The following is a 25,071-nucleotide window of genomic DNA, read 5'->3' on the forward strand; positions in this document are numbered from 1 at the left end:
AGAGGTGAGATGGAGAATTCACCCCAAAACCACAGAGAGCATGAAAATGTACAGAATATGATTCATAACATACAAAGAATGGAGGAGGAAGAAAAAGGAGGAAAAAAAAAAGAGAGAACCTTTAGGTTGTATTTATAATAGCACACAAAGTGAGTTAAATTAGACTGTTAGATAGTAAAGGAATTACCCTTGAACCTTTGGTAACCATGAATCTAAAGCCTGCAACAGCAATAAGTACATACCTATCGATAATCACCCTAAATGTAAATGGTCTGAATGCATCAGTCAAAAGACATAGAGTCACTGAATGGATTAAAAAACAAGACCCATCTATATGCTGCTGACAAGAGAATCACTTCAAACCCAAAGACATACACAGACTGAAAGTAAAAGGATGGAAAAAGATATTTCATGCAACTAACAGGGAGAAAAAAGCAGGAGTTGAAGTACTTGTATCAGACAAAATAGACTTCGAAACAAAGCAAGTAACAAGAGACAAAGAAGGACATTACATAACGATAAAGGGGTCAGTCCAACAAGAGGATAACTGTTATAAATATCTATGCACCCAACACAGGATCACCTACATATGTGAAACAAATACTAACATAATTAAAGGGGGAAATAGAATGCAATGCATTCATTTTAGGAGACTTCAACACACCACTCACTCCAAAGGACAGATCAACCAGACAGAAAATAAATAAAGAGACAGAGGCACTGAAAAACATATTAGAACAGATGGACCTAATGGACATCTATAGAAGACTCCATCCAAAAGCAACAGGATACACATGCTTCTCAAGTGCACATGGAAAATTTTCAAGAATAGATCATATACTAGGCTACAAAAAGAACCTCAGTAAATTTAAAAAGATTGAAATTGTACCAACCAGCTTCTCAGATCACAAAGGTATGAAACTAGAAATAAATTGCACAAAGAAACTGAAAAAGCCCACAAACACATGGAGGCTTAATAACATGCTCTTAAATAATCAATGGATCAATGACCAAATAAAAACAGAGATCAAGCAATATATGGAGACAAATGTCAACAATGATTCAACAACACAAAATCTGTGTGATGCAGTGAAGGCCATGCTAAGAGGGAAATATATGCCAATACAGGTCTACCTCAGGAAAAAAGAACAATCCCAATGAACAATCTAAACTCACAATTAATAAAACTAGAAAAGGAAGAACAAATGAGGCTCAAAGTCAGTAGAAGGAGGGACATAATAAAGATTAAAGCAGAAATAAATAAAATTGAGAAGAATAAAACAATAAAAAAAAATCAATGAAAGCAGAAGCTGGTTCTTTGAGAAAATAAACAAAATAGATAACCCCCCAGCCAGACTTATCAAGAAAAAAAGAGAGTCTACACACATAAACAGAATCAGAAATGAGAAAGGAAAAATCACTACGGACACCACAGAAATACAAAGAATTATTAGAGAATACTATGAAAAATTATATGGTAACAAACTGGATAACCTAGAAGAAATGGACAACTTCCTAGAAAAATACAACCTTCCAAGGCTGACCCAGAAAGAAACAGAAAATCTGAATAGACCAATTACAAGCAAATAAATTAAATTGGTAATCAAAAAAGTACCTAAGAACAAAACTGCTGAACCAGATGGTTTCACTGCTGAATTTTATAAAACATTTAGTGAAGACCTAATACCCATCCTCCTTAAAGTTTTCCAAAAAGTAGAAGAGGAGGGAATACTCCCAAACTCATTCTACGAGGCCAACATCACTCTAATACCAAAACCAGGCAAAGACACCACAAAAAAAGAAAATGACAGACCAATACCCCTGATGAACATAGATGCAAAAATACTCAACATAATATTAGCAAACTGAATTAAAAAATACATCAAAAAGATCCTCCATCATGATCAAGTGGGATTCATTCCAGGGATGCAAGGATGGTACAACATTTGAAAATCCATCAGCATCATCCACTACATCAACAAAAAGAAGGACAAAAACCACATGATCATCTCCATAGATGCTGAAAAAGCATTTGACAAAATTCAACATCCATTCATGATAAAAACTCTCCACAAAATGGGTATAGAGGGCAAGTACCTCAACATAATAAAGGCCATATATGACAAACCCACAACCAACATTATACTTAACAGCAAGAAGCTGAAACCTATTCCTTTAAGATGGGGAACAAGACAAGGATGCCCACTCTCCCCACTTTTATTCAACATAGTTCTGGAAGTCCTAGCCATGGCAATCAGACAACACAAATAAATAAAAGGCATCCAGACAGGCAAGGAAGAAGTCAAACTGTCCCTGTTTGCAGATGACATGATATCGTACATAAAAAACTCTAAATAATTCACTCCAAAAGAACTAGATCTAATATCTGAATTCAGCAAAGTTGCGGGATACAAAATTAATACACAGAAATCTGTGCATTCCTATACACTAATGATGAACTAGCAGAAAGAGAAACCAGGAAAACAATTCCATTCACAATTGCATCAAAAAGAATTAAATACTTAGGAATAAACCTAACCAAGGAAGTGAAAGACCTATACCCTGAAAACTATGGGACACTCTTAAGAGAAATTAAAGTGGACACTAAGAACTGGAAATTCATCCCATGCTCTTGGGTAGGAAGAATTAATATTGTCAAAATGGCCATCCTGCCTAAAGCAATCTGCAGATTCAATGCAATCCCTATCAAAATACCTATAGCATTCTTCAATGCACTAGAGCAAATACTTCTAAAATTCATACGGAATGACAAAAGACCCCAAATAGACAAAGCAATCCTGAGAAGGAAGAATAAAGCAGGTGGAATTACGCTCCCTGACTTCAAGCTCTACTACAAAGCCACAGTAATCAAGATAATTTGGTACTGGCACAAGAACAGACCCATAGACCAGTGGAACAGAATAGAGAGTCCAGATATAAACTCAAGCATATATGGTCAATTAATAAACGATAAAGGAGCCATGGATATACAATGGGGAAATGGCCGCCTCTTCAACTGCTGGTGTTGGCAAAACTGGACAGCTACATGTAAAAGAATGAAACTGGATCATTGTCTAACCCCATACACAAAAGTAAACTCAGAATGGATCAAAGACCTGAATGTAAGTCATGAAACCATAAAACTCTTAGAAGAAAACATAGGCAAAACTCTCTTGGACATAAACATGAGCAATTCTTCATGAACATATCTCCCCCGGGCAAGGGAAACAAAAGCAAAATGAAAAAGTGGGACTATATCAAACTAAAAAGCTTCTGTACGGCAAAGGATACCATCAGTAGAACAAAGAGACATCCTACAGTATGGGAGAATATATTCATAAATGACATATCCAATAAGGGGTTGACATCCAAAATATATAAAGAGCTCAGGCACCTCAACAAACAAAAAGCAAATAAGCCAATTAAAAAATGGGCAGAGGATCTGAACAGACACTTTTCCAAAGAAGAAATTCAGATGGCCAACAGGCACATGAAAAGATGCTCCACATCGCTAATCATCAGAGAAATGCAAATTAAAACCACAATGAGATATCACCTCACACCAGTTAGGATGGCCAACATCCAAAAGACGAACAACAACAAATGTTGGTGAGGATGTGGAGAAAGGGGAACCCTCCTACACTGCTGGTGGGAATGTAAATTAGTTCAGCCATTGTGGAAAGCAGTATGGAGGTTCCTCAAAAAACTCAAAATAGAAATATCATTTGACCCAGGAATTCCACTCCTAGGAATTTACCCTAAGAATGCAGCAACCCAGCTTGAAAAAGACATATGCACTCCTATGTTTATCACAGCACTATTTACAATAGCCAAGAAATGGAAGCAACCTAAGTGTTCACCAGTAGATGAATGGATAAAGAAGAGGTGGTACATATACACAGTGGAATATTATTCAGCCATAAGAAGAAAACAAATCCTACCATTTGCAACAACATGGATGGAGCTAGAGGGTATTATACTAAGTGAAATAAGCCAGGCAGAGAAAGACAAGTATCAAATGATTTCACTCATCTGTGGAGTATAAGAACAAAGAGAAAACTGAAGGAACAAAACAGTAGCAGACTCACAGAACCCAAGAATGGACTAACAGTTACCAAGGGGAAAGGGACTGGGGAAGGTGAGTGGGAAGGGAGGGATAAGGGGGAAAATGGGGCATTACGATTAGCACACATAATGTGGGTGGGGGGGGTACACGGGAAAGGCAGTAAATACAGAGAAGACAAGTAATGATTCTATAGCATCTTACTATGCTGATGAACAGTGACTGTAATGGGGTATGTGGCGGGGGACTTGATAATGGGGGAAGTCTAATAACCAGAATGTTGTTCAAGTAATTGCACATTAATGATATCAAAATTAAAAAATAAAAAACAAAACAAAAACTTTGCATTATAGTCAGATTGCTTAAGATAAAGAAAAACCTATCAGTCTCTTATCAGATCAATACTTCAAGAAAACTTTGTCTTTTTAGCAGATGACAGAAAATTACATGAGCATACTATTGATATTAAAGCTTATTTTTAAAAATTCTTATTAAAAAAAATTCTGCAGCAACCTGCATGGTTTGATATCCAGGAATGAAGCACTTTAGGGTAGGGTGGGGAGGGAAACCCCAAGGAAGACTAATAATGCATTTTTTTTCCCAGTCTGGAAATGAGTTCAGAGTAAATCTTAGGTTGCACTACAGAAAAAAAAAATTATCGCATACCTGAGTTTGTGTACTGAGAATCATACCCTGCACATTTGTATTCTTTACTGAAAAGATAACTATTCAACCCTTCTAGAAAGTGATTTCCTAAATCCTGGATTGTGACCTAATCTCCACTGATCTAATAGGTCATCTAAATTTTTTTACCTATTTTGCCAGAACCTTTTCGGTCCATGGGCCTGTTTCCTTAACTATAAAATGAGGGGCAAGGGTGGATCTATGTTCTGTGCAGCCTGAAACATATACAATTGTGGGTATTTAAGAAAAAGATACAAAATTATATAATAAAGTCAGTATTTATTTAAAATGTAAAAATCTATTTTTAAATGTTGACAAACATCACACAATTTAGAAAAATAACATTATTATTAACTTCCTGACAACCACTATAAGCTCTTTTTTTCTACATTTTTTGGATCACACTCCTTGCCTCTTCATGTGATAATTTGTACTATTTTTACGGCCATAAGCAATAAATAAGCAAAAATATTTTTTAAATTGATAATGTAGCAGTTTTTTAAAAAATCAGCTTCACAACTCCTTACTATAAATTCTTGCACAACTGGTGGTTCTTGCACAATTGGTGCTTCCAATTGGTGCTTCTTGCCGAGGACAAGCCGTCGGGGAGTTCCGGCCCTTTCATCTCCCTTGGTTTAGTTTCTTGGGGCTGCTGAGGAGACAGCTCAGCCAGGTCTCTGCCCTTGTTCTTTTCAGCACCACCCAACTCCAATGGCCAGCTGACGATGAAGAACTACAAATCTCTCCCTAACAGGCAGATGGGGAGGCGGTTCTGGCAGCCCGCTGGCCCTGCCCGCGGCCCCAGGACCACCACTTGGGCATTGTGTGTCCAAATGCAAGATTGGGGCCTTTTCCTCCTTGGATTCCCGGAGAATTAGCCAAGCCTTCAAAGGTGCTCCAACTCCAAAGTTTAAGCTCCGCTAGATTCAAGGTATATCGGCCCCTGTGACAGTGCTTTCTTTGTGTGTTACCTGAATCTCTTCCCCCTTTAACATATTACATGTGAAACCTAAAACCAGAATCCCGCGACTTTGCAGTGCTATCCCATCACGCATCATTGGGCTCCTTTACTTGCCAAGCGTCTCGGGTGGGGCTGGCCCCTCTTCACTTTCACCACTAGAGGTGGGTTTGGACAGCGAACCTGCCTTCTGTAGGGGAAGGAGGCGGAGACGTTTTGTTACGACGCCAGTTGGCGGCTAGAATCTTGATCGCAAGAGGATTAGCAAACGGCTCTGAAGTAACTGCAGTTGTTTATTACGTACCGCCAATGAAAAGGCAGAAGTGAGGCCAATGGCCAATGAAGACAAGCGTTAAGGGACGCGGGGGCGGGGCTTCCCAGGGGCGGACGTTGGGTAGGGTCTGGAGCGGACCGTAGGAAAGTAAGAAGCATATCCGGTGTGGCGAGGTCTGTTTGCTACCGAGAGGCGTTAAGAACGTAAGTCTGAAGTTAGGACTTCGCATGTCTGGAGTGAAAAATGGAAAGGGGTTTACCAGTTATTGTCTGCGCAAGAATGGGAATAGTCTGTTTCCGGACAGACTAAATCCTCGGGGACCGGGGCCCTGCTCGGCGACGGACTCCGGAATGCTGGGCGGGGAGCGAAGTGAGGGAACTAGTACTGCGCATGCGCCACGGTATTGCAGAGGGGGAGGGGCGGGGGAGAGGCTGCCGGGGCTCTGGGGGCGTCAGGGTGCCCCTTCTGTGCGGGAGTTTTAACGAAGGCCCCTTCTTTGTCTGTCTGTCTGCCTCTTCTGCCGTTCCTCTTCCTTCTTTGCCAAATGTAGAGGCAGGGGCCCCTTGGCCCAGCCTCGACTTCCCGAATTCAGGGCACGTCCCCCGTTCCTTCCTTCTGAAGCGAAAGAAAGCGAAACCTCACGGGTTTGTGGTCCCCCACCCCCACCCCCACCCCGCCGATTGCTTCTCTGCTGCATGCTCTCTGGCCAGACCGCCTCTGGGTGAGCGGTGACGCCTGGGCCTCGAGGAAGGCCCTGGTCGGGCGGACTGCCCCGACACGGTGGGGCAGGTGATGTCACACTCCTCTGTGACGCGCGAGGCTCCTCAGTTACTTAGAAGCCAAAAACAGGGGAGGTGAGGAGAGACCGGAGCCTGGCCTGGCTTCCCAGCCCACAGGGCAGCTCAGCTCTGGTGTGATTGGTTACCTTTGGACAGGTGAGGTGCTCTTGGCTTTGCCTGAGACTTGTGGGCGTCTTAAAGTCTGCTCAGGAAGGGCATCTTTGGGCGTTTTTTTTTTCTTGGACTACTTGTATGAGCAGTGGTATTAAGCAGGCGTTGGTATTTCTGTGTATTTATTAAGTGTGGAATGTTCCCCCGTGTCAGCCTAGGTCCCATTGCCTACGCGTAGTCTGTCACCGACCTAACCAATGAAAATCTCTCTCGTCTTGAGAATGTTCTAGCAATAGTTAACTTGTGAATGTGTAACCCAGTAGAAGAGCTGACTGTGCCTGACGCACAAAGATTTTAAGGTGAAAAGTTAATGGCAAATAGACTCTCCTAGTTACTTACTGATATTTATTTCTAGTTTATCTTTTGGTTAAATGTGTAGTTCAAAATTCAGTTCAAGAATTATTCAAGCTGCATAACCACATTTCTTACAATTTATGCAGTTTCTGTAATTTTTAGACTTACTCTTCTGTGGTCTTTTTAAAGTTCTTTGTCTAATATTATTTACTCTGGCTTCAAGAATATATTGGCATTTAGATTCTCTGCCCTTTTCCTCTAGTAGGGACAGAATGGTTGAATACTTGAGAAATGGTATTTGTAATTTGGAGAAGAGTTTCCCTCTTCCATTATTCATCTTGTGTGGAAAGGTACCTTAGTACCTCTTTCTCCTTTCTCTTCCCGTCTATTGATTGGACTGAAGTCTTACTCCATTAAAGAATAGGAAAGATAAAATTAATACAGACATTCAGTCAGCATTTCCGTATTTTTCCTGATTATGCATATAATTCGTGCTTACTGTAGAAATCTAAAAAATACAGAAAAGTGTAATAGGAATCATAGTATTTTAATTTTTCACTTTTTAATTTTTGTGAGATTTCTCTTGACCTTTAGCTGAAACTGCCTTAACGAAAACTTGCTTTTCTATTGTAGGTTTAATAGTAGAGCACCAGATGTTACAGATTAGAAGACACCCCTATTTTGGTTCTGGCTCCACTGTTTAACTTTCTGATGTTGGTCCAGTCCATACTAATGTCCATTTAGCATTTTACAATGATTTCACACAGATTTTCTTATTGGCATTAACTAAGCTAAATAGAGCAGGTGTTAATTAATCATCCCTATGTTACAGGGGAGGAAGCCTAGATGGCCTTGGGTAATAACGATTTTTCCATAGTTATGGGGTAGGAGATGGCAGGACTTGTGACTCCAAATGCAGTGCTCATACCACTAATACACTGTCTTTTTGAACTTTATTTTTTAATATTTAAAGTGAGGCTAATTATTTTTGCCCTTTCCTCATGGGTTGATGTGAAGATAAAAGGGGATAATGTATGTAAAAGCTCTTTGAAAGTTGTAAAATTTTACCTAAAAGTAGTCAGTGGTATTATTATAAAAGGTACTGTTCTTGGCCTGATGAGTTTCACTGTATTTCATAAACTACCCAAGGGTATTAATCTCCTACGGGAAAACACAGAATATTCTCTTGGTGCTCTATCTGCTAAATTTTCCTTTCTACTTGAGTGTGTCTGTAGAATCTTGTAGAAGGGTCTTCCACTCCAACCTATTTTGTTCCCCTAGAGTTTCTAACGAAATTTCATGGAGTAGCGTTTATATTATACACGTTTTTGTTTTCCAAAGATAGTGTTCAAGCCAAGTAGAGAAAGACTGATGTTCTTTCTGATGTTGGTCCAGTCCATACTAATGTCCATTTAGCACTTTACAATGATTTCACACAGATTTTCTTATTGGCATTAACTAAGCTAAATAGAGCAGGTGTTATTTGTAGAATATTGTAGATACTTGCAGAAAATAAGTAGAAATTGGCAGGTAGGTTCGCCTCTGAGCCATCTGGGGATTGTTGATTTGAGGTTGCAACACTCTTGGTTAAGTAATGGGTCTAGATTTGTTCTGGAGACTCCTGGTTGTGCTAAAGTGTGGGGGATAGTGAGCCGAATCAGGTTGAACCTCTGCACTCGAGGTGCTTACAACTAAACTTGTGAATCAAGTTAACTGGAATCTTAAACACTTGAAAAAAGAGCTAGAAGGATGAGGTTGTATGGGTGTGTTGTTTGTCCTGATCTATGTCTCCTCTTATTGGGCTAAATAAGTTGTTATTGGGGAGCAATTGCTGGTTTATACTCAAAGACGATTATGTAGTTAAGACATTGGCCTTAGGATTCAGTGTTTGTCAAACAGTTGCAGTTACAGAGAGGAAGATTCAGTGGTGTCAAAGTTTGGTAAAAAAAATATATTGAAAGCAGTAGGCATTCTGTCTCCAGTTATGGTTTGAATCTGAAGCAGTGCCCCAGAGAGACAGGTTTCAGTGTTAGGTAGTTCAGGCATTTTGGTCCAGGTTGAGGGAGGGCTGGAACATCTAGGGTCCAAATCTAAAATGATCAAAACCTAGCCCTGGTTGAAACAGGGAATTCTTTGAATTTCCTCAAACCAAACTGACCTACTTCCTAGGGTTGGCATGGAAAGCGTCACACTAACAAACCATTAACTTCATCAAATTTTCTACTACATCAGATTATCACTTAGTGGTTATTAGGCTGTCTCAAAACGCCTTGGAGCCCTATGGGACAGGAGGTACAGTGTAAAGGTGCCATAGGAGAGGCATACCATTTAAACAAATCATTTTAGCTAATAATAATAATAATTAAATTCCTTTGAATTCATGATTTTCTTAGGCCACCCCCTCTGCCCCACAATTTAATTTTACTCTCTTTTGGGTAAATATTAAGTCTTCAGGATATAACTAGCAGTGAGTTGATGGTTGAATAATGTGTAAAAAAGTTAATTTGTAGGGCATGTGAAAATTAAGCCTGTGATACATGTCCTCTAAAACCAGACTTTAAAAGGGAAAAATCATGCATTGAAGACATGAGAATAATCACACTAGTAGCTATAATGGTTAACATTGAGCTGCTCTTATGTATTAAGTACTATTCTAAGTACTTTATTTGTATACCTCACTTAATCCTCAACCCTGTGAAGTAGGGAATCTTATACACATAGTATTTTACAAATGAGGAAACTAAAGCACTGTGAGGTTTAAGTGCCAGGAACTTGCTGCATGTCACACAGCTAGGATTCAAACACAGCAGGCCATGCTTTTAACCACTATCCTAGGTGCATGGTTATACAGTCTGAAAACTATTCAGTAGAAAGAACTAGAGAAAAATTACCTTTTTTAACCACATGGGATTTTTCTTCTCAAGTATCAAGTTGGTCCTTTCTGGGTGGGTGGGAACATGGTTCAAGATGGTTGAATTACTACAACAGAGATGAAGAGCAATATAATTCACAAACTAAATATTTAAATGTGTGAACAATGTTTCTTTGACTTGCTGGTTTAATATTGTTAAACTGTATACACTGCGACAGCTTTTGTCCTGGCTCCAGCAGTCAGCAGCCTTCGATTTTCCAAAGGTAAGAATGTTTTTTTTAAAAATGCATCCTAAATGCACGGTTGTTTTTGTTGTGCATAGCTTTTGGCCACTTGGCCATATTTCATATGCACTACCCTTAATAGGTATTGGAATAAGATGGTAGAGAATTTTTCTGTTTTTAAGTCTTGGCCTTTGATAATATTCTTTCATTTTAGGACAAGGGTAAGGAAGTTATCCAGAACAAAACAAGAGCTTAACAAAACGGAAAGACATAGATGTTCATTGACAAGAATGTCTTCTACCTGCCCCTACTGCCTCTCCCCTACCCAAAGCAAAACCAGACCCTAGGCACACTTAACTCAGAACACTGCGTTCACCTAAGTTCTTCTTGGTAAAGTTATGCAATTCTTTGTTTTGTTTTTGGATGGCTCTGGGAGAGGAGGCTGGCCCAGGAACCACAGAATGGTGACACTTCTACAAAGCTTTAGCAGTATATGCGTGACCAATTTTGACAGATCCTGAATTTTGGTATTCCTGCTCTCCTAAGGATGAAGGCATAAAATGAGGCTCTGAACCAAATTAAACGAATTTAGTTATGATCCACACCTGAACATATTCTCATTTACAAATGCAGTGCAGGCAAATTTCCCATGAGTCTATGAGACACTGTACAAATTGTAGTGTATATAAATAATCACATCTCCCTGTTCTAGATTTGAGTATAGAATTATGGAGGGGAGAGGGGATGTAGTTTCTAGATTTCTGTATGAGTTGGTGTCCAGGATGAGATAGACCAATGCTGGTAATCAATTTGTAATGGGCTTCAATGTGTGTTGGGACTACTATACTGAATCATTTTTGAGCCATTTACAATGTGTTTTTTTCCTTTACTGTAAAAAATACACATATTTCATTTTAATGTATGTGTTTTGAAACAGATTTTCAATTAACTGTGGGGCCCCTTTGGAATGTTAGCTGAGTTACTTGGTTGATGGTTTTGAATACTTGTAGAGCTGTTAAGAGCTGACTGCTCCTGGGACTGAAAATACTTTTGGTATGGGAGCTGCTCTTTTTGAGTTATGAGTGCAATTTAATCTTGTTCAGCTGAGTTTCCATATTGACAACTGAAATGTAAATATATTTTTTGTGCAACTTCTGAGCACAAGTAGTTGAGACCAGACAGAAGCCTGGTCAGTTTAGTTTATCTAGCAAAACTTGTAAGAAGTTTTAACTCATTACTTATCGGTACATTAGTTCTTGTCTGTTTGGAACAGACAGAGAAACTATCGTATTTCCTTGACTCTTAAGAGCTAACTTTACTACCTCACATTTTAGTAGTTCTGAAATAAATTATACCATATATACATCATGTCATTTTATTAAATGTATCCATCATTGCATTTTTTCCCATAAAGCTGCTATTAAAGTTGCTGTGTACCTTTGCATCTAGAAAATTTCATGGTTACATATTTCACTTATATTTTAGGATCAGTAGTGAAGTTGGGAAACTGGCTTTATTGTTTTGTATGATTTTTAAACCACAAGTCACTACTGAACCATGGAGAACTTCCTGTTTGACCTCTCTTGCTACCCTCACAACCTTTGATGGTTTTGGTTTTTCCATCAACAGTTTTCAGAGAGGTAGTTGGTAACCATTGGGAAATGTCAAAGAGCAAATTGGAAAAGAGTTTGTGCCGTTCCCCTCTCCTGCTGTTTCCATTCACTGTGGTCTGGTTACAGAGTGTTGACCCTTTCTGACTAACAAATCTCCTGGGGATTTGAGAATTTTTTTTTTTTTTTTTACCTGCCACCCCTCCCCCGCAGACTTTTTTTTCTAAACACTTGAAATTGGAAGCAAGAGGTGCTTAAGCATTGTTGTTGTGAATACTGAGAAACTTGGTTCTGAAGGTTGCTACAGTACTGTTGCAGGTTCTGTCTGGGGATGTCATTAGGGGTGTTAATGAAAGCCTTAAACAAAGACTTTCCAGGTGCTGGATTCTGCCATCCTGTAAAAGTGTGCTCTCTAGAGGACATGCTCATCAGGTATGGAAGGCTGTGCGTGGCACTGCAACAGCCTGCAATAATTGCACCATCTAGATCAAGAGGGCCCAGAGCCCCATGACTTAGAGGTGAGACCAACAGCTTTTAGTACGTTCTACAATTTCTCACTGTATGCATCTTTAAGAAAAGAATTTAACAGAAGAAGAGGTGAGTAGAGATGTTGGCGAGAAAGGAAAGAGGAAGTCAAGAGAAAGCAAGCTAGCCATTGGTCATTGTTTCATTTGTAAGAGCGCCTCGGAAAACAACTGGTAGTGATGCTTGTGAACACTAAGAATGGCATGTCTCCACTGGCCCAGGAATCCTCAGGAAGTTGGTGTGGGGATAGAACTTTTATTGCCTACATTAATTTTGCTGAGTATTGGGCTAGGTGCTGAATTCAATGGGTTAGATTAATTGCTTCTCTTTCAAACAACTAATGTGTTTTAATCCCCCCAACTCCTCTTTTTTGGTAGATTTGAAATGGGCATTGTGGGTCTAATAAGAATCTGGATGACTATTACTTAGGAAAGATAAAAGCTCTTAATTAGAGTTTTAGTTCTGTAGATCAATTTGTGACAAGGATGGAGCAGAATATAAGACCCCGACTTCATGGTATTGTTGTGTTGTAACCTGGGTATGGTTCAGCTTAAAAATGCCCTTTCTGACATACTGGGACAGTTGGCAAGATCTGAGTAAGTTGTGTGGTTCAGATAATAGTATTGGATTAGTGTCAATTTCCTGATTGTGGTTGTTGTTTTCAGGATACACACTTCAGTATTTAGGGGTAAAGGGGAACATTGTGTCTGGATGGTTAGGGAAAAAGTACTTTTAAGTCTGTATATATTGCAATGGAGAGCGAGGGGATAGGGCAAATATGGTGAAATGTTAACATTTAGGAAATCTACGTGAAGGGTATATAGGAATTCTTTGTATTATCCAAATTCTGAAATTATCTAAATTCTGAAACTAGCCAGATTCTGAAATTATATATAGATAAAAAAAATTCTTTCTGCACAAATTCCTTTTTTATGGAGGAATTTCCCCCTTTAAATTTTGAATACATTTTAATTGAGTTCTAAAATGCACTAGGTGGAAAGTTTCTATGTGTATATGTTTAAAATCCAATTCCTGGTGTCAGGCCTATCTTTTGAGTTTTTCATTTTTCATTTTTTTTAATTTTTATTTATGAGATTCTATGCATTTACTGAGAGAATTCTCTAGCATCATGAAACAGTGACGTAAAATTGCTTTAACCAGATTGCTAATTGAGATTTCTCAGTCTTTGAGAGGGGCAAATTACTTCTGAAAGGACAAGAATCAAATGCTGGTAATGAAATAGTTTGGGAATAGTGAAGATGGGACATTTCCTCTGTCCCCTTTAGTATGGTTGAGTATGATTGCACATAAATGTATTCTAGAAGGAAATATATAAAAATGAAAATGGTTGTTTTATGGCAGTAGGATTTTAGACTTTTATTTTTCCAAACTTGTATCTTGCTGTTTTTTTAAGAAAGTTGTTTATTATTTTATATGTCCTTATATCTTTAAAATAACCTTTCTTTCCTTTATCCTTCGTTCTGCAGAGTGGAGACTGTGTCCCACGGACACTGGCATCATGAACATATTTGATAGGAAGATTAACTTTGATGCCCTCTTAAAATTTTCCCACATGTGAGTGTTTTTATCTTGACTGTAGTTTCTTAATGCATTTCCTTTCATATTGGTTTATTTTCCTTTTTTAGGACTTTAATTAACTTTTGTATATATAAATTAGGATGTTAACTTTGCTAGAATCCAGAAGCTCTGATAAAACTACCCAGATTCTAAGGCCTGCTGTGTGGTCATTGGAAAGCCATTTAGTTATTCTAGTTTAGATTGTTCATAATTTGGGGCTTTTGGCTCTTCCCCAGCATTTTAGATTCTCTGTTAACCTATTTTCAAACATTTTTTTCTTTTTTACTGTATTATAATTTGTACATACTCCCTGGGAAGGAGAAGAGAGGGAAATGATTCTTAGCTTAGAGATGAGATTGGTCCTGGAATGATGGATGTTATTAACATTTTTCCTAGAACACCCTCCACACAGCAGCACCTGAAGAAGGTCTATGCCAGTTTTGCCCTCTGCATGTTTGTGGCAGCTGCAGGGGCCTATGTCCATGTGGTGACTCATTTCATCCAGGTAAGAGTAATTTTCTCTCCTAGTTGCTGTGGCACAGATTTCATTAGAAAGAAGCTAGCTTATTAACAGGGTGCTATAAGTCTATGCCCCTCCTTAACGCTTTTCAGCAGTGTGGGATCCCAACTTGGCCAGAACCAGCTGGTAAATCAGGACATGTAGAGCCATTTAAATTTTCTGGTAGCTGTGCCCTCTCTAGATACATAAAAAAGAATGTCTTAACTTTGACGCTGAATGACACTGACTATCCTTCTGACATACAGGCAGCCCCCATCCAAGTAGAGGCATGACTTGCATGCTGACGTTTTTTATCTTTTCCTCCTTTCTCTTTTTTCCCTGAATGACTGTGGAGTCGTCAAGTACAAAACACTGATTGTGTTTTATCAGGAGAGTCAGGGTTGAGTCCTTTAAGGATTTGACCCATTTTATTCTCTTGTTACACTTGTATCTGCATGACTGAGTGAAAATCTTCAACTCATTTTCCTGTGTCGAGGGAGAATTTGGTTTGGCCAGTAGGAGAAAAAGGGACAGTGGAGGAATAACCAATAAGTTTAAGGTTTCCCTAACCAAGACTTGTCCTTTTTAGTGTAAGTACAAAGGTATATCTGTGTTGGCATTTGCCCTTCTGAGGAAACCATCGCTGTGCTCAAGCATCTCAAGCGGGTTGAGGGGTGGGGGAGGGAGGTGAAAAATTACTGCAGCCCCTCAGAGGCTAGGACTTTGATCCCTTGAGTTTAGACTAAAACATATTCCACCTTTTAGGCAAGAGTGGCCCTTTTGGTTTCTGGTAGTGATTTTTCTTTTAAGTTATGTAGTAAAATATAGTTATCCTCTTCTGATGTGGGTTCTATATTTTTGAATTTACTTACTTGCTGAATTTTATTTGTAACCCTAAAATTTGTACTCATGGTGCTTTTGCAGACATTTGCAGTCATATGTAGAGCACAAAAAACTTCAGTTGCCCATCATACCATATTCCTGCTGAGGTTGAATAAGCACCACAATACCTTATCTTACACCCTGGTACTATGAATACAAGGGTCCTTTGCATGGTCTACTTAGTGCCACACTTTCTGCATTTTTATGATTTTTGTTGGTGATTTTGCCAAGCATAGTGCTAAAGTGTTCATAAGTGTGAGAAGACCCTGATGTACCTTCCGGAGAAAATACACATGCCAGATAAGCTTTGTTCAGGCATTTCTCACACTTTTAGATTTATAGTGCTTTTGGCCACGGGTTCAATGTGAATGAATGAACATATATATCAAATAAAGTGTCTTGAAACTTAAAACCCTCAAAAAACAAGGTTATATATCAATCAGTTGTAAAAATGTTAGGTTTGACCAGAGGCTCACATTTCCCTCTGGAACAAATGTTCAGTATTTGCTAATTCATTGTTCATAGTGACTTTAGAGATAATACGTGAAAAACAAGAATCAACTGTATCTTTAAAGGAAGGAAGGAACTTAAGTGTCTATATATATCCTTGATGATTTTTCTCTCTTTATAAGGCCTGGGCTTTTCTTAAACTTGCTTTTTTTAAAAATTTTTTATTTTTCTTAGAAAATTAACACATCTTCATTGTAGAGATTTGGAAAACAGACTGATAAGAAAGAAATGTGAAATTCCATAATTCTGTTACCCAGAAATAACTGTTAACATTTTGGTTCTTACCCTCTGTGCTAGTCCATTTAGGCTACTATAATGATGCCATAGAGTGGGTGGCTTAAACAACAAATATTTCTCACACTTTTAAAGGCTAGAAAGTCCCAAGGGCAAGGGCAAGGGCAAGGCACCAGCAGATGTGTGGTGAGGGCCTGCTTTCTGTGTATTTGAAGATGTTCTCACTGACCCCACAAGGTACAAAGGGCAAGGGAGCTCTGTGGGATCTCTTTTATAAGGGCACTAATATCCTTCATGAAGGCTTGGCACTTAGGATCTAATTCTTTCCAAAGACCCCCACTTTCAAATACCGTCACATTGGGGGGATCAGGATTTAAACACGTTTGAGGGGAAACATTCAATCTATAACACCCTCTCAGTCATTTTTCTTTGGGTGTATGTATTTTAAAGTAATCAAAAGGGGTCATTTCTATTTGTTCTACAGATAGAAGGTGTTTCAAGCACTAGTCACTTGGATTCATCGTTTCTGTTTCTTGGGTAAGACTCATAGTTTGACTTGAGTCATTGTGGCTGATGGACCACCCAGGTCAGAAGAGGCTCCAGCCCCTGCTGTGGTCCTAATCCTCCTTCAAGCTTTCTGGTATCCCCCCTCAGCCCTCACTGCCTTTTCCACTGCTTCCAGGTTAGAAGCAAATAGGAAGTTCAGATGAATATTTGAGCCCAATAAGGTCTCCTGCAAAATAAATTTGATATTTGAAGTATTTAATTACTCATTGTGGATCTGACAGGCTGGCCTGCTATCTGCCTTGGGCTCCCTGGGGTTGATGATTTGGCTGATGGCAATACCCCATAGCCATGAAACTGAGCAAAAAAGACTGGGACTTCTTGCTGGATTTTCTTTCCTTACAGGTATGTTCAGGAATTGGTCTAATTTTGAGGGTAGGGGGACTGTAATTTTAGTATCTCTTTAGACTGAGGCCTAAGATTTGTATTCTGATTCACCCCTTCTGGTACACTGTACAATCCAATCGTGTATTTGAGTGCATCTTGCTTCCCCATCCAGAGGATAAGCTCTTGTGACGAGTGACTGTGATGTCTACTTTTTTATCCCAACATAAGCATTTGTATGCTTAAATGAATGAGATCAAGAGCTTAGGTAGCATAACTTGTCAGTGGTAGTAGACCTGAGACTAAACTAGGCCCAAGAATCTGTCTTAGTTGGACTTACACTGGTGACTATAATTGGAGCATCTGTTCTGAACTTTGCAATCAGTTAATGAAAGCTGTACATTGAGATTTATCCTACAGGGCACTTTGCTGATTCTCAAGAAAAGAATAAAAAGCACAGCTCTTCTAGAATTATCATTAAGGGAAACAGGACTCAAGCTACATAATAAAAATACTTGCAAAGCAACATTTGCATCAGTACAACTTGTTCTGAATGTGCATAACCTATACAGTGTTGAAGAAATTGTAGGAAGGAAGGGATTTAGAGATTATGATTTGTAGATCAGGAAAGGTAGGTTTTGAAGGCCTTAAGAGGTGGGATTTTCAGAAGGAGAGAGGAAAGTAGCCAGAGTAGCAGAAATGTAGGTGTGCACTATGCCCTCCTGGCAAGTGTCCACGTGCAGAGCCAGTCTGCCCTTTTGTGGTACAAAGGGAGTCAGTTCTGTGTGACTGCAGGTTGCTGGACGTAAGGCAGTGCTTTGCTCTTTATCCTTTTCTTGTGTTCTAATTCCTAACCTGACCCACATTATAGTCACATCAGTCCTCTTCATAGTTGTGCAGCCTTACAGTTTAGCTCAAAAATGGTATGCCTGCTTCTTTTTTCCTAATCTCTGTTCTTCCTGGGCTCGTTGTAATTTTCAGCTAGGAGGCTGGTTTTCTAGCTCTGTGTATAAGTAAATAATTCAGTCGAGTATATGTTCTCTGGAAAACAAGGATAGAGGAGAGAGAGAGATTTAATTATTTTAGTCTGCATGTTTAGTCTGTTTAAGGGCATGTGCATACCCATGCTATAAATGATCAGCTTTTGGATGAGGGTCCTCATCAAGAATTGATCATAATAATTGTGTTTTGGGGCTTTTTATTTTCTAGGAGTTGGCCTGGGCCCTGCTCTGGAATTTTGCATTGCCATCAATCCCAGGTAACTATTTTAGACTCTCTCATGTCTTTTTGTCCTTATGAATATACCTTCTAAGTATAAGTTACATACCTGTAGTCCTCAATCTACTGGTCTTTTCCTTTAATAGCATCCTTCCCACCGCCTTCATGGGTACAGCAATGATCTTCACTTGCTTCACCCTGAGTGCGCTCTATGCCAGGCGCCGTAGCTACCTTTTTCTGGGAGGTGAGTATGGACGAAAATTGAGAAAGGGGCCTCTGCTCTAGTCAGAATTCTCACTAAGACTCTTTCTGGACTACCAACCCCCTGCCAACATCTTGTGACTGTTGGGTTGAAATTGAAAGCCTTCATTTTGGGGGGAAAGTACAGAATGGCCTTAAGCGGGTTGCTTTACTTTGCTATGACTTTTCTCAAGACGACTTCTTGTCATCTCTCACAGGTATCTTGATGTCAGCCTTGAGCCTGATGCTCTTGTCTTCCCTGGGGAACCTTTTCTTTGGTTCCATTTGGCTTTTCCAGGTGAGGGTTTGCACATAACTTTCCAACAACCCCTTGCCTTGCATTCTTTCCTTGCTTAACCCTAAAGCAGGATAGACAAAGAATCCTCCAAAAGACTCACCCTTGTTGGCAGTGCAGAATTGTGCCTAGGTATGTTCAGGAATTGGTTTCATTGGGCTTGACTATAGGCTTCTGTTCCCATGAAGGTTAATGTCAGTAGGGTCAGTATTTGATGTACTTTCAAGTGACCAAGAGTCAAAAAGAGTTATCCTGGTGTTTTTTTCTCCCCTACGGTGTCTATCACATGGTGACCTCATCTCATTCTTCTTCTGTTAGGCGAACCTGTATATGGGGCTTGTGGTCATGTGTGGCTTTGTCCTTTTTGATACTCAACTCATTATTGAAAAGGCTGAAAATGGAGATAAGGATTACATCTGGTGAGTGTGAAAACTGGTCTTAACGAGTATGAAGGGTGAGGAATACTATTCCATTCCATGGCTCTTTTCTGAATCTCTGGGATGATTCTTTGCCTGACCTGCATTTTGTCCAAATTAATAGGGATAAGAGTGGACCAGGTGGCACTGGCTGAACTTAAGTGGCCAGGCTTCGGGACTGTAAGATGCCTGTAGTTTTGGAACTATGCATCAAATAGCACAGTCTCCCATAATTCCTGAAAGACAGCAGATTTTTAGAAATTGAATTGATAATATGTATTTAATTATAAATAGTGGTTATCCCTAGGCACAGGAAAGGGAAAGGAATCTTTCACTTTTTATTCTTTATACTTTTTGTATTCTTTAAACCTTAAACAATGGGAAGATCTACAAATAATTTTTTTTAATACATAATTTTACTAAAATGTAGTATTCAGTCTCATAAGCAGTGGTAATTCAAAGTTCAGACTTGGGCCTCTGCAGAGTGTAAAGCCCAGTTTTTCTTTTCTCTGTGCTCCATGGCTTCATTGAATTGAAAAGGATCTGACACCAGTATTTTACTCAGCTGATGGTGGACTGTTGGTGGAGCTGGCTCATGGAATGGGGTTTTTATGTTCTGCACCTTTGTAATTTTGTGGATAAAGGAAAATGGGATGTGCCATTTGTAATTGGTTCTTCTCTTTCAGGCATTGCATTGACCTCTTCTTAGATTTTGTGACTCTCTTCAGAAAACTCATGATGATCCTGGCTATGAATGAGAAGGTCAGTTAGCCCCCCACTGAAGATAAGAGAATGGCTCCTGAGCTCAGAATCTATGTATACTGCACATTTGAAAACTTGCTCACACACTGTGTAGATCCAGGGTAACTGTAAGGCAGGCCACTGAGTAAGAGATAAACCAGAAGTCTTTAGCTGATGGAAAGAAAGGAACCAGTAAAAACAATCCTTCTTTAAAAAAATGAATCCCTCCCACCTGCACATGTACACGCAAGCTCAGAACACCAGATGTTATTCTCAACAATGTCTAGTGCTTGGCTGGTGATTCAATAATACCTTTCCTAAGGCTACCACTTCCCCATTGCCTTTATATCGTCTGACTTCAAGTTCCCTTTCATCACTGGGGGTGACAAATTAAATACTCATTTTGTTGCTGTTGAAAAGTTCCTTGAGGATGAGGACCATAGGATGTTAGTGTCTGTAGTATAGCTGGTCCATATCCCTTGTTTATAGGTGGAGAGACTGAGGCCCAGTAAGGTTAAATGTTAAGCCTGTGATGGTACATTCAAAACGAGAAATAGAAGGTCTGTTTACAGCTCAGGGAGTTTTTCACTACACAGTGAGACACTGGTTATTCTACTCCCTAAATTTCCTCATATATAAAATAGGATATTTGTATGCAAAGTGCTTAGGGATATTTGAGATAGAAACAATCTAAATATGAAGTATTATTTTGGCACCCTTTTTGTGTGTTTTTAACTCTGTTATTCAGTAATCTTCAACAGTTATTCAGTAATACTTAAATCAAAAGTAATCTTTAGATATAATCTAGATGGAATCTCAAATAGCATCCTAATAACAATATAAGCTCCTACAGCATCAGAATCTTAATTGTTTTGAAATTTTTAAGAAAGCAAGGGTTGTTGAGATGATCTAGACAGTTCCAAATTTAAAAAGATGAAATGGAAAAGTTACTGGTGACTTTTGAAATGGAAAAATTGAGATCCTTTTAAAAAGTAAAATGAGTGAAGGACTTGTGTGTGATTTTCTTTCAGCCTCTGTAGAGAGCTGAGCAATCACAATTCACTGATGAATCCTATACATTCCTCAGTTGTTAATCTTAAAGAGCTATTCAATAAACAACACAAAAAAAACAAAACAAAAAATGAATCCCTGAGATTAGTGTCAAAGGAAAAAACTTCAGGGTGGCAGGAAACAGTCTACTGTATGAAAAATTTAAAGGCTTTACTAATGGTAGTTAGTACTCAGAAACCAAGATACTCTAGAACATTTGTTTAATATTGGCCACCAGTTTTTATAAATATATTTCAGGAGTGGACCAATTCTATCCATTTGTTACTCTTAATTTGTTTCCAAAGAAGCATTTTGTATACCATTACTGAGTGTCAACAGTCTGCTATAGCAACAGGGAACAGATGAAGCCATACACTTTTTTTTGTTGTTTTGAAAGAACTTATGAAACAGGAGACAGGGCAGTGGTGGTGGAAGCGGGTGACAAGTGGTTCTCTGTCTGGTCTGTGCTGCGTTCGGTTGGACTGAGCACCAAACCGGTGCCCCACTTCAGTCAAACCAGCATGGCTTTCGCCTGTTTAGTCCACTGGGCTTCCACCTTAGATTGAGGAGTTCCACGGGACTGGATTATTTCTGAATGTTGGTTTATGCCTAGGATTTATGCTTCTCAGGACTAATGGAAAGTTGGTCTTGGCCTCTCATTTAGTTCCTTTGGGGTAGACTGCCAGTCTGTAGTCTTCACCGGTCGGGATCTGAGCTGTGATGATTGTGAGTAGCCAGGAGTGGTCAGGCAGCCCATCCAGGTACTCCTGGCGTGGGAGTGGGAAGAACCACTTAATCCTTATTTCTTGTGAAGTCTGTCAGCAACATGGGGCCACCAAGTGGAGTAGTTAAGATTCAATTCTGTGCTGAGTGAGCATTTCTCCTTTTCATTGTCCTGTTCCCTTCCAGTCTCTAACCAAAGGGGGCCAGGTATTGGCTCACTCAGGAGTTTTAGCTTGAATGTCAGGTGCCAAAAATTAATTCGGTAATTTTTTTTTCCATTTCTAGGACAAGAAGAAAGAGAAGAAGTGAAATGACCATCCAGCCTTCCCCAATTTGACTTCCTCTCCCTCTACCCACCATTTCCTCTTTGCACACATAACAGGTGGTGTGTTCAGTGATAATGAAAAGCATCAGAAAAGCTTTTGTACTTTGTGGTTTTCTCTATTTTGAATTCTTTGATCAAAAACTGATTAGCAGAATATAGTTTGGAGTTCGGCTTCATATTCCTGGGGTTCTTCCCCCAACTCCCTTTTCTGTCAACCCCATCCCTAGCTTCTTCCTGTGCTCAGCAGCCAGTCCACCATGATAAGAGCAGGACCTGCAGAGGGCAAACTCGAGGAGTCCATGCTGACCTTCGCCACGTGGATCTGAACTGTTTGGTGGAGCCACCTCAGTCTGCCCTTCCACAGCGTTGTTTGCTTTATGCACAGTTCTGTGGGACTGGGCAGTGTTTTCCACTGGAAAGAAGTTTGCTGGTCCTGTTGTTACTTGGGCTCAGGACAGCTGAGCATCTGTCAACCCCTGCAAAGAAAGTGGAAGAGCCTCTTTGAGTGGATGCTTTGCTGCTCTGAGCTGCCCAAGTTGCTATTGATCTGGCAAACAACATTTGGCCTTGCCATCATAAAAGGAGTGAATTTGTATGTGTTCCCTTTCCCATCCCTTGTCTGATCCTTGGGGAATCTGCCTGCTTTCCATCCATGGGGGTGGGGAGGATTTCAGTGCACGAAGGGAAGACTTGATTTTTGTCAGGTGTGTATGACAAGGCTTATTAACCGACGTATGGTAAAATATAGGATAGAATTTCTCAATTTCCCGTTTTTTTTTTTTTCGCTGGGGCAGGGGGTTTATCACCTTAGTTACTGAGTGACCTCCACCAGATGGCTTTGATTAAATGTTCCAGGAGAGGAAAGATAGGGAAGGGGAGTGGTTGAGCCTCTGGGGGTAATTGCAACTAATCCTGCCATACAAACCTAGATAAAGACCTGATTGGGGCAAGGGGGAACAAAATCTCTGCTAACTATGTGGTTCTTGTTCATATCAACAGTATAGGGCTTTGGTGACCTGGAGAGTAGCATTTGTAATAGTCTTTAAGTGCATTTTTGTCTTAACCCACCTGGACTCAGACAGTATCAGGCCCAAGATTGGAGACAGTAGATAAATGTTCATTTTACAGATGTACTTCAGTTTTGGTCTGTTCACCTGTTCCCAGAAATCTACAGCTGCCTTGCAGGTGATGAAACCTGCCAGACATCATATTTCCCTACAGCTTTGTGATTGCAAGTGTCAGTGGGCAATACCAGTGGGTTCACCAGCCCCTTTCCTGTGGACTGCTACCATCAGCTGGCTGGCACAGAAGGGCGGTCAGCCTTGGCAGAGGTTGTGGCTGTATTTCTGGAGTGGCTTGTCATCCAGAATTGGCTGGCTTCTGCAGAGAATACTGCCCTCTGATTAGCTGCCACCTCCAGCCTCTGGTGTGAGAACTAAAGGGACTTCCTTCCCATTAAATCCCCAATAGCAATTCCCCATAAAGTTGTTGATTCTCTGCTAGGCCTGAGAATCTGAGTTACATCTCTTGAAGCCAAACTCCATTTCTTGTGCTTTTTTGCTTGGGATAAAGGAGTTTTTCTTTAGAAACAGTGCCAAGAATGACAAGATACTAAAAAAACCACTTTTAAAGAAAATGCCTAACAGGTTTTTAATACAGTAATCACTAATTATAACTTTCTAGTTCCTTGGTTTTCAGCTCAGGCTGCATTCTCTAACTCATACTGTGAAGACAAAGGTGTTTTTGATTCAGAAATATATAAAATCTATAGTCTTAATTTGTAAAAAATAAAGTTCCTTAACCTTTCTTGGTGTTAAGTGTGTGTTAAAATGCAAGGCTGCAGCTGAATGTGGAATGTGTGTACTATTTGACTTGCTAGTGGGGGCTGGGAGTGGGACAGGATTAAGTTCTGCTCTAGGTGTGAATAGAAAGAAACAACCCCCATTAAGCCGCCAGCTCTGGAGCCCCAACTTGCCAGATGTTGGGAATTTTCTCTGTCCAGTGACAAACAGCCCAGGCCTTTCTCCAGCCCTTCCCCTCCCCTTTATTGTTGGTTCCAGTGTGCAGCCAAATTTTGGAATTTGGGGATGTAAAGTGGGGAAAACATCATAAACCTCACATTCTGCAAGCATTTTTGATCATTTGTTGTGGCCAGACTGTACTCTAGGTGCTCGGAATCATCAATGGAAAGTAAAAATCCTTGTGCTCAGAGTTTAATACAAGCCTGTGAACCAAAGTTTGCATTACTGCTGGGTTATTCCATTGTGGCACGTTTGCCGTCTGGTTGTCATGTTCATGATGGACACAGCTTCCTGTTAGGATCTGACTGTTACTGCAACTGGTTCAATCCAGGTTCTTCCCAGTTGACCTCTTAGGACTCCACATTACCCCCATCCTAGCTGATAGCCACTTCTTTCCCCAGCTTGGGAAGTATAACTTAAGCATCCCCCCCTCCCCCCGCCTTTCTCACTGACTTTGAAAAAGGCCAGTCTCAAAGACTATTTGATACCCTGTTTTATTCTTGTGCCTCCTGTTTGGGGAGGTGGAGGAAAAGATAAGGCATGATGAAGTGCTTATAGTGTATCAGGCACTATGCAAAGTGCCTTACATGTTTTTTCCCCAATAGCCTAAGAAGGTGGTGTATTTACTATACAGGTTAAAACTTCCAAGGTCATTCTGGCCAAGGTAGTGGCAGATCTGAGTCCAGGAAAACCCTGCATGCCATCTGCTGAGCCCCTGCTCTTCATTTGTTGCCCCATGTAGGCAACACTTAAGGTTAGTGCCCCCTGGGTTGGTGGCATCCAGCCCTGGCCAGAATGGAGAAGGAAATGTAAAGGTTTGGGCAAACTCGTGCCACCTCCCTCCCCAATAATTGTAACAAGTAGGAGAGTGAGCTCCCTCTCAGTCTTCCCCCAGCAAGCCCACCAATTACAAATTTTTAAATACAGGGAGTTAACAGAACAGCTCATTCTATGCTTAGACCTGCCTGCCTGAACTAGAGTGAGGAAGGCACTGGTG

At 40.0% G+C, this 25,071-nt stretch overlaps 1 protein-coding gene across 2 annotated transcripts; it reads left to right on the plus strand.

The window, feature by feature from the left end:
* The first annotated feature begins 6,061 nt into the window (after positions 1–6,061).
* Positions 6,062–23,860, plus strand: TMBIM6 (transmembrane BAX inhibitor motif containing 6). Of its 2 annotated transcripts, none has more exons than XM_036890974.2 (10): positions 6,062–6,182; positions 13,942–14,029; positions 14,429–14,537; positions 16,946–17,066; positions 18,255–18,303; positions 18,410–18,507; positions 18,722–18,801; positions 19,117–19,217; positions 19,901–19,976; positions 22,014–23,860. In XM_036890974.2, exons 2-10 carry the CDS (start codon positions 13,974–13,976, stop codon positions 22,035–22,037), a joined length of 714 nt encoding a protein of 237 aa, XP_036746869.2. In that variant the 5' UTR covers positions 6,062–6,182; positions 13,942–13,973; the 3' UTR covers positions 22,038–23,860. The 2 variants fall into 2 exon arrangements, with proteins under 2 accessions (XP_036746869.2, XP_036746888.2); XM_036890993.2 differs by lacking the exon at positions 6,062–6,182 and adding an exon at positions 6,773–6,914.
* The last annotated feature ends 1,211 nt before the right edge of the window (positions 23,861–25,071 follow it).

This window comes from Manis pentadactyla, chromosome 10 (genome assembly GCF_030020395.1).
Source record: "Manis pentadactyla isolate mManPen7 chromosome 10, mManPen7.hap1, whole genome shotgun sequence".
NCBI lineage: Eukaryota > Metazoa > Chordata > Mammalia > Pholidota > Manidae > Manis > Manis pentadactyla.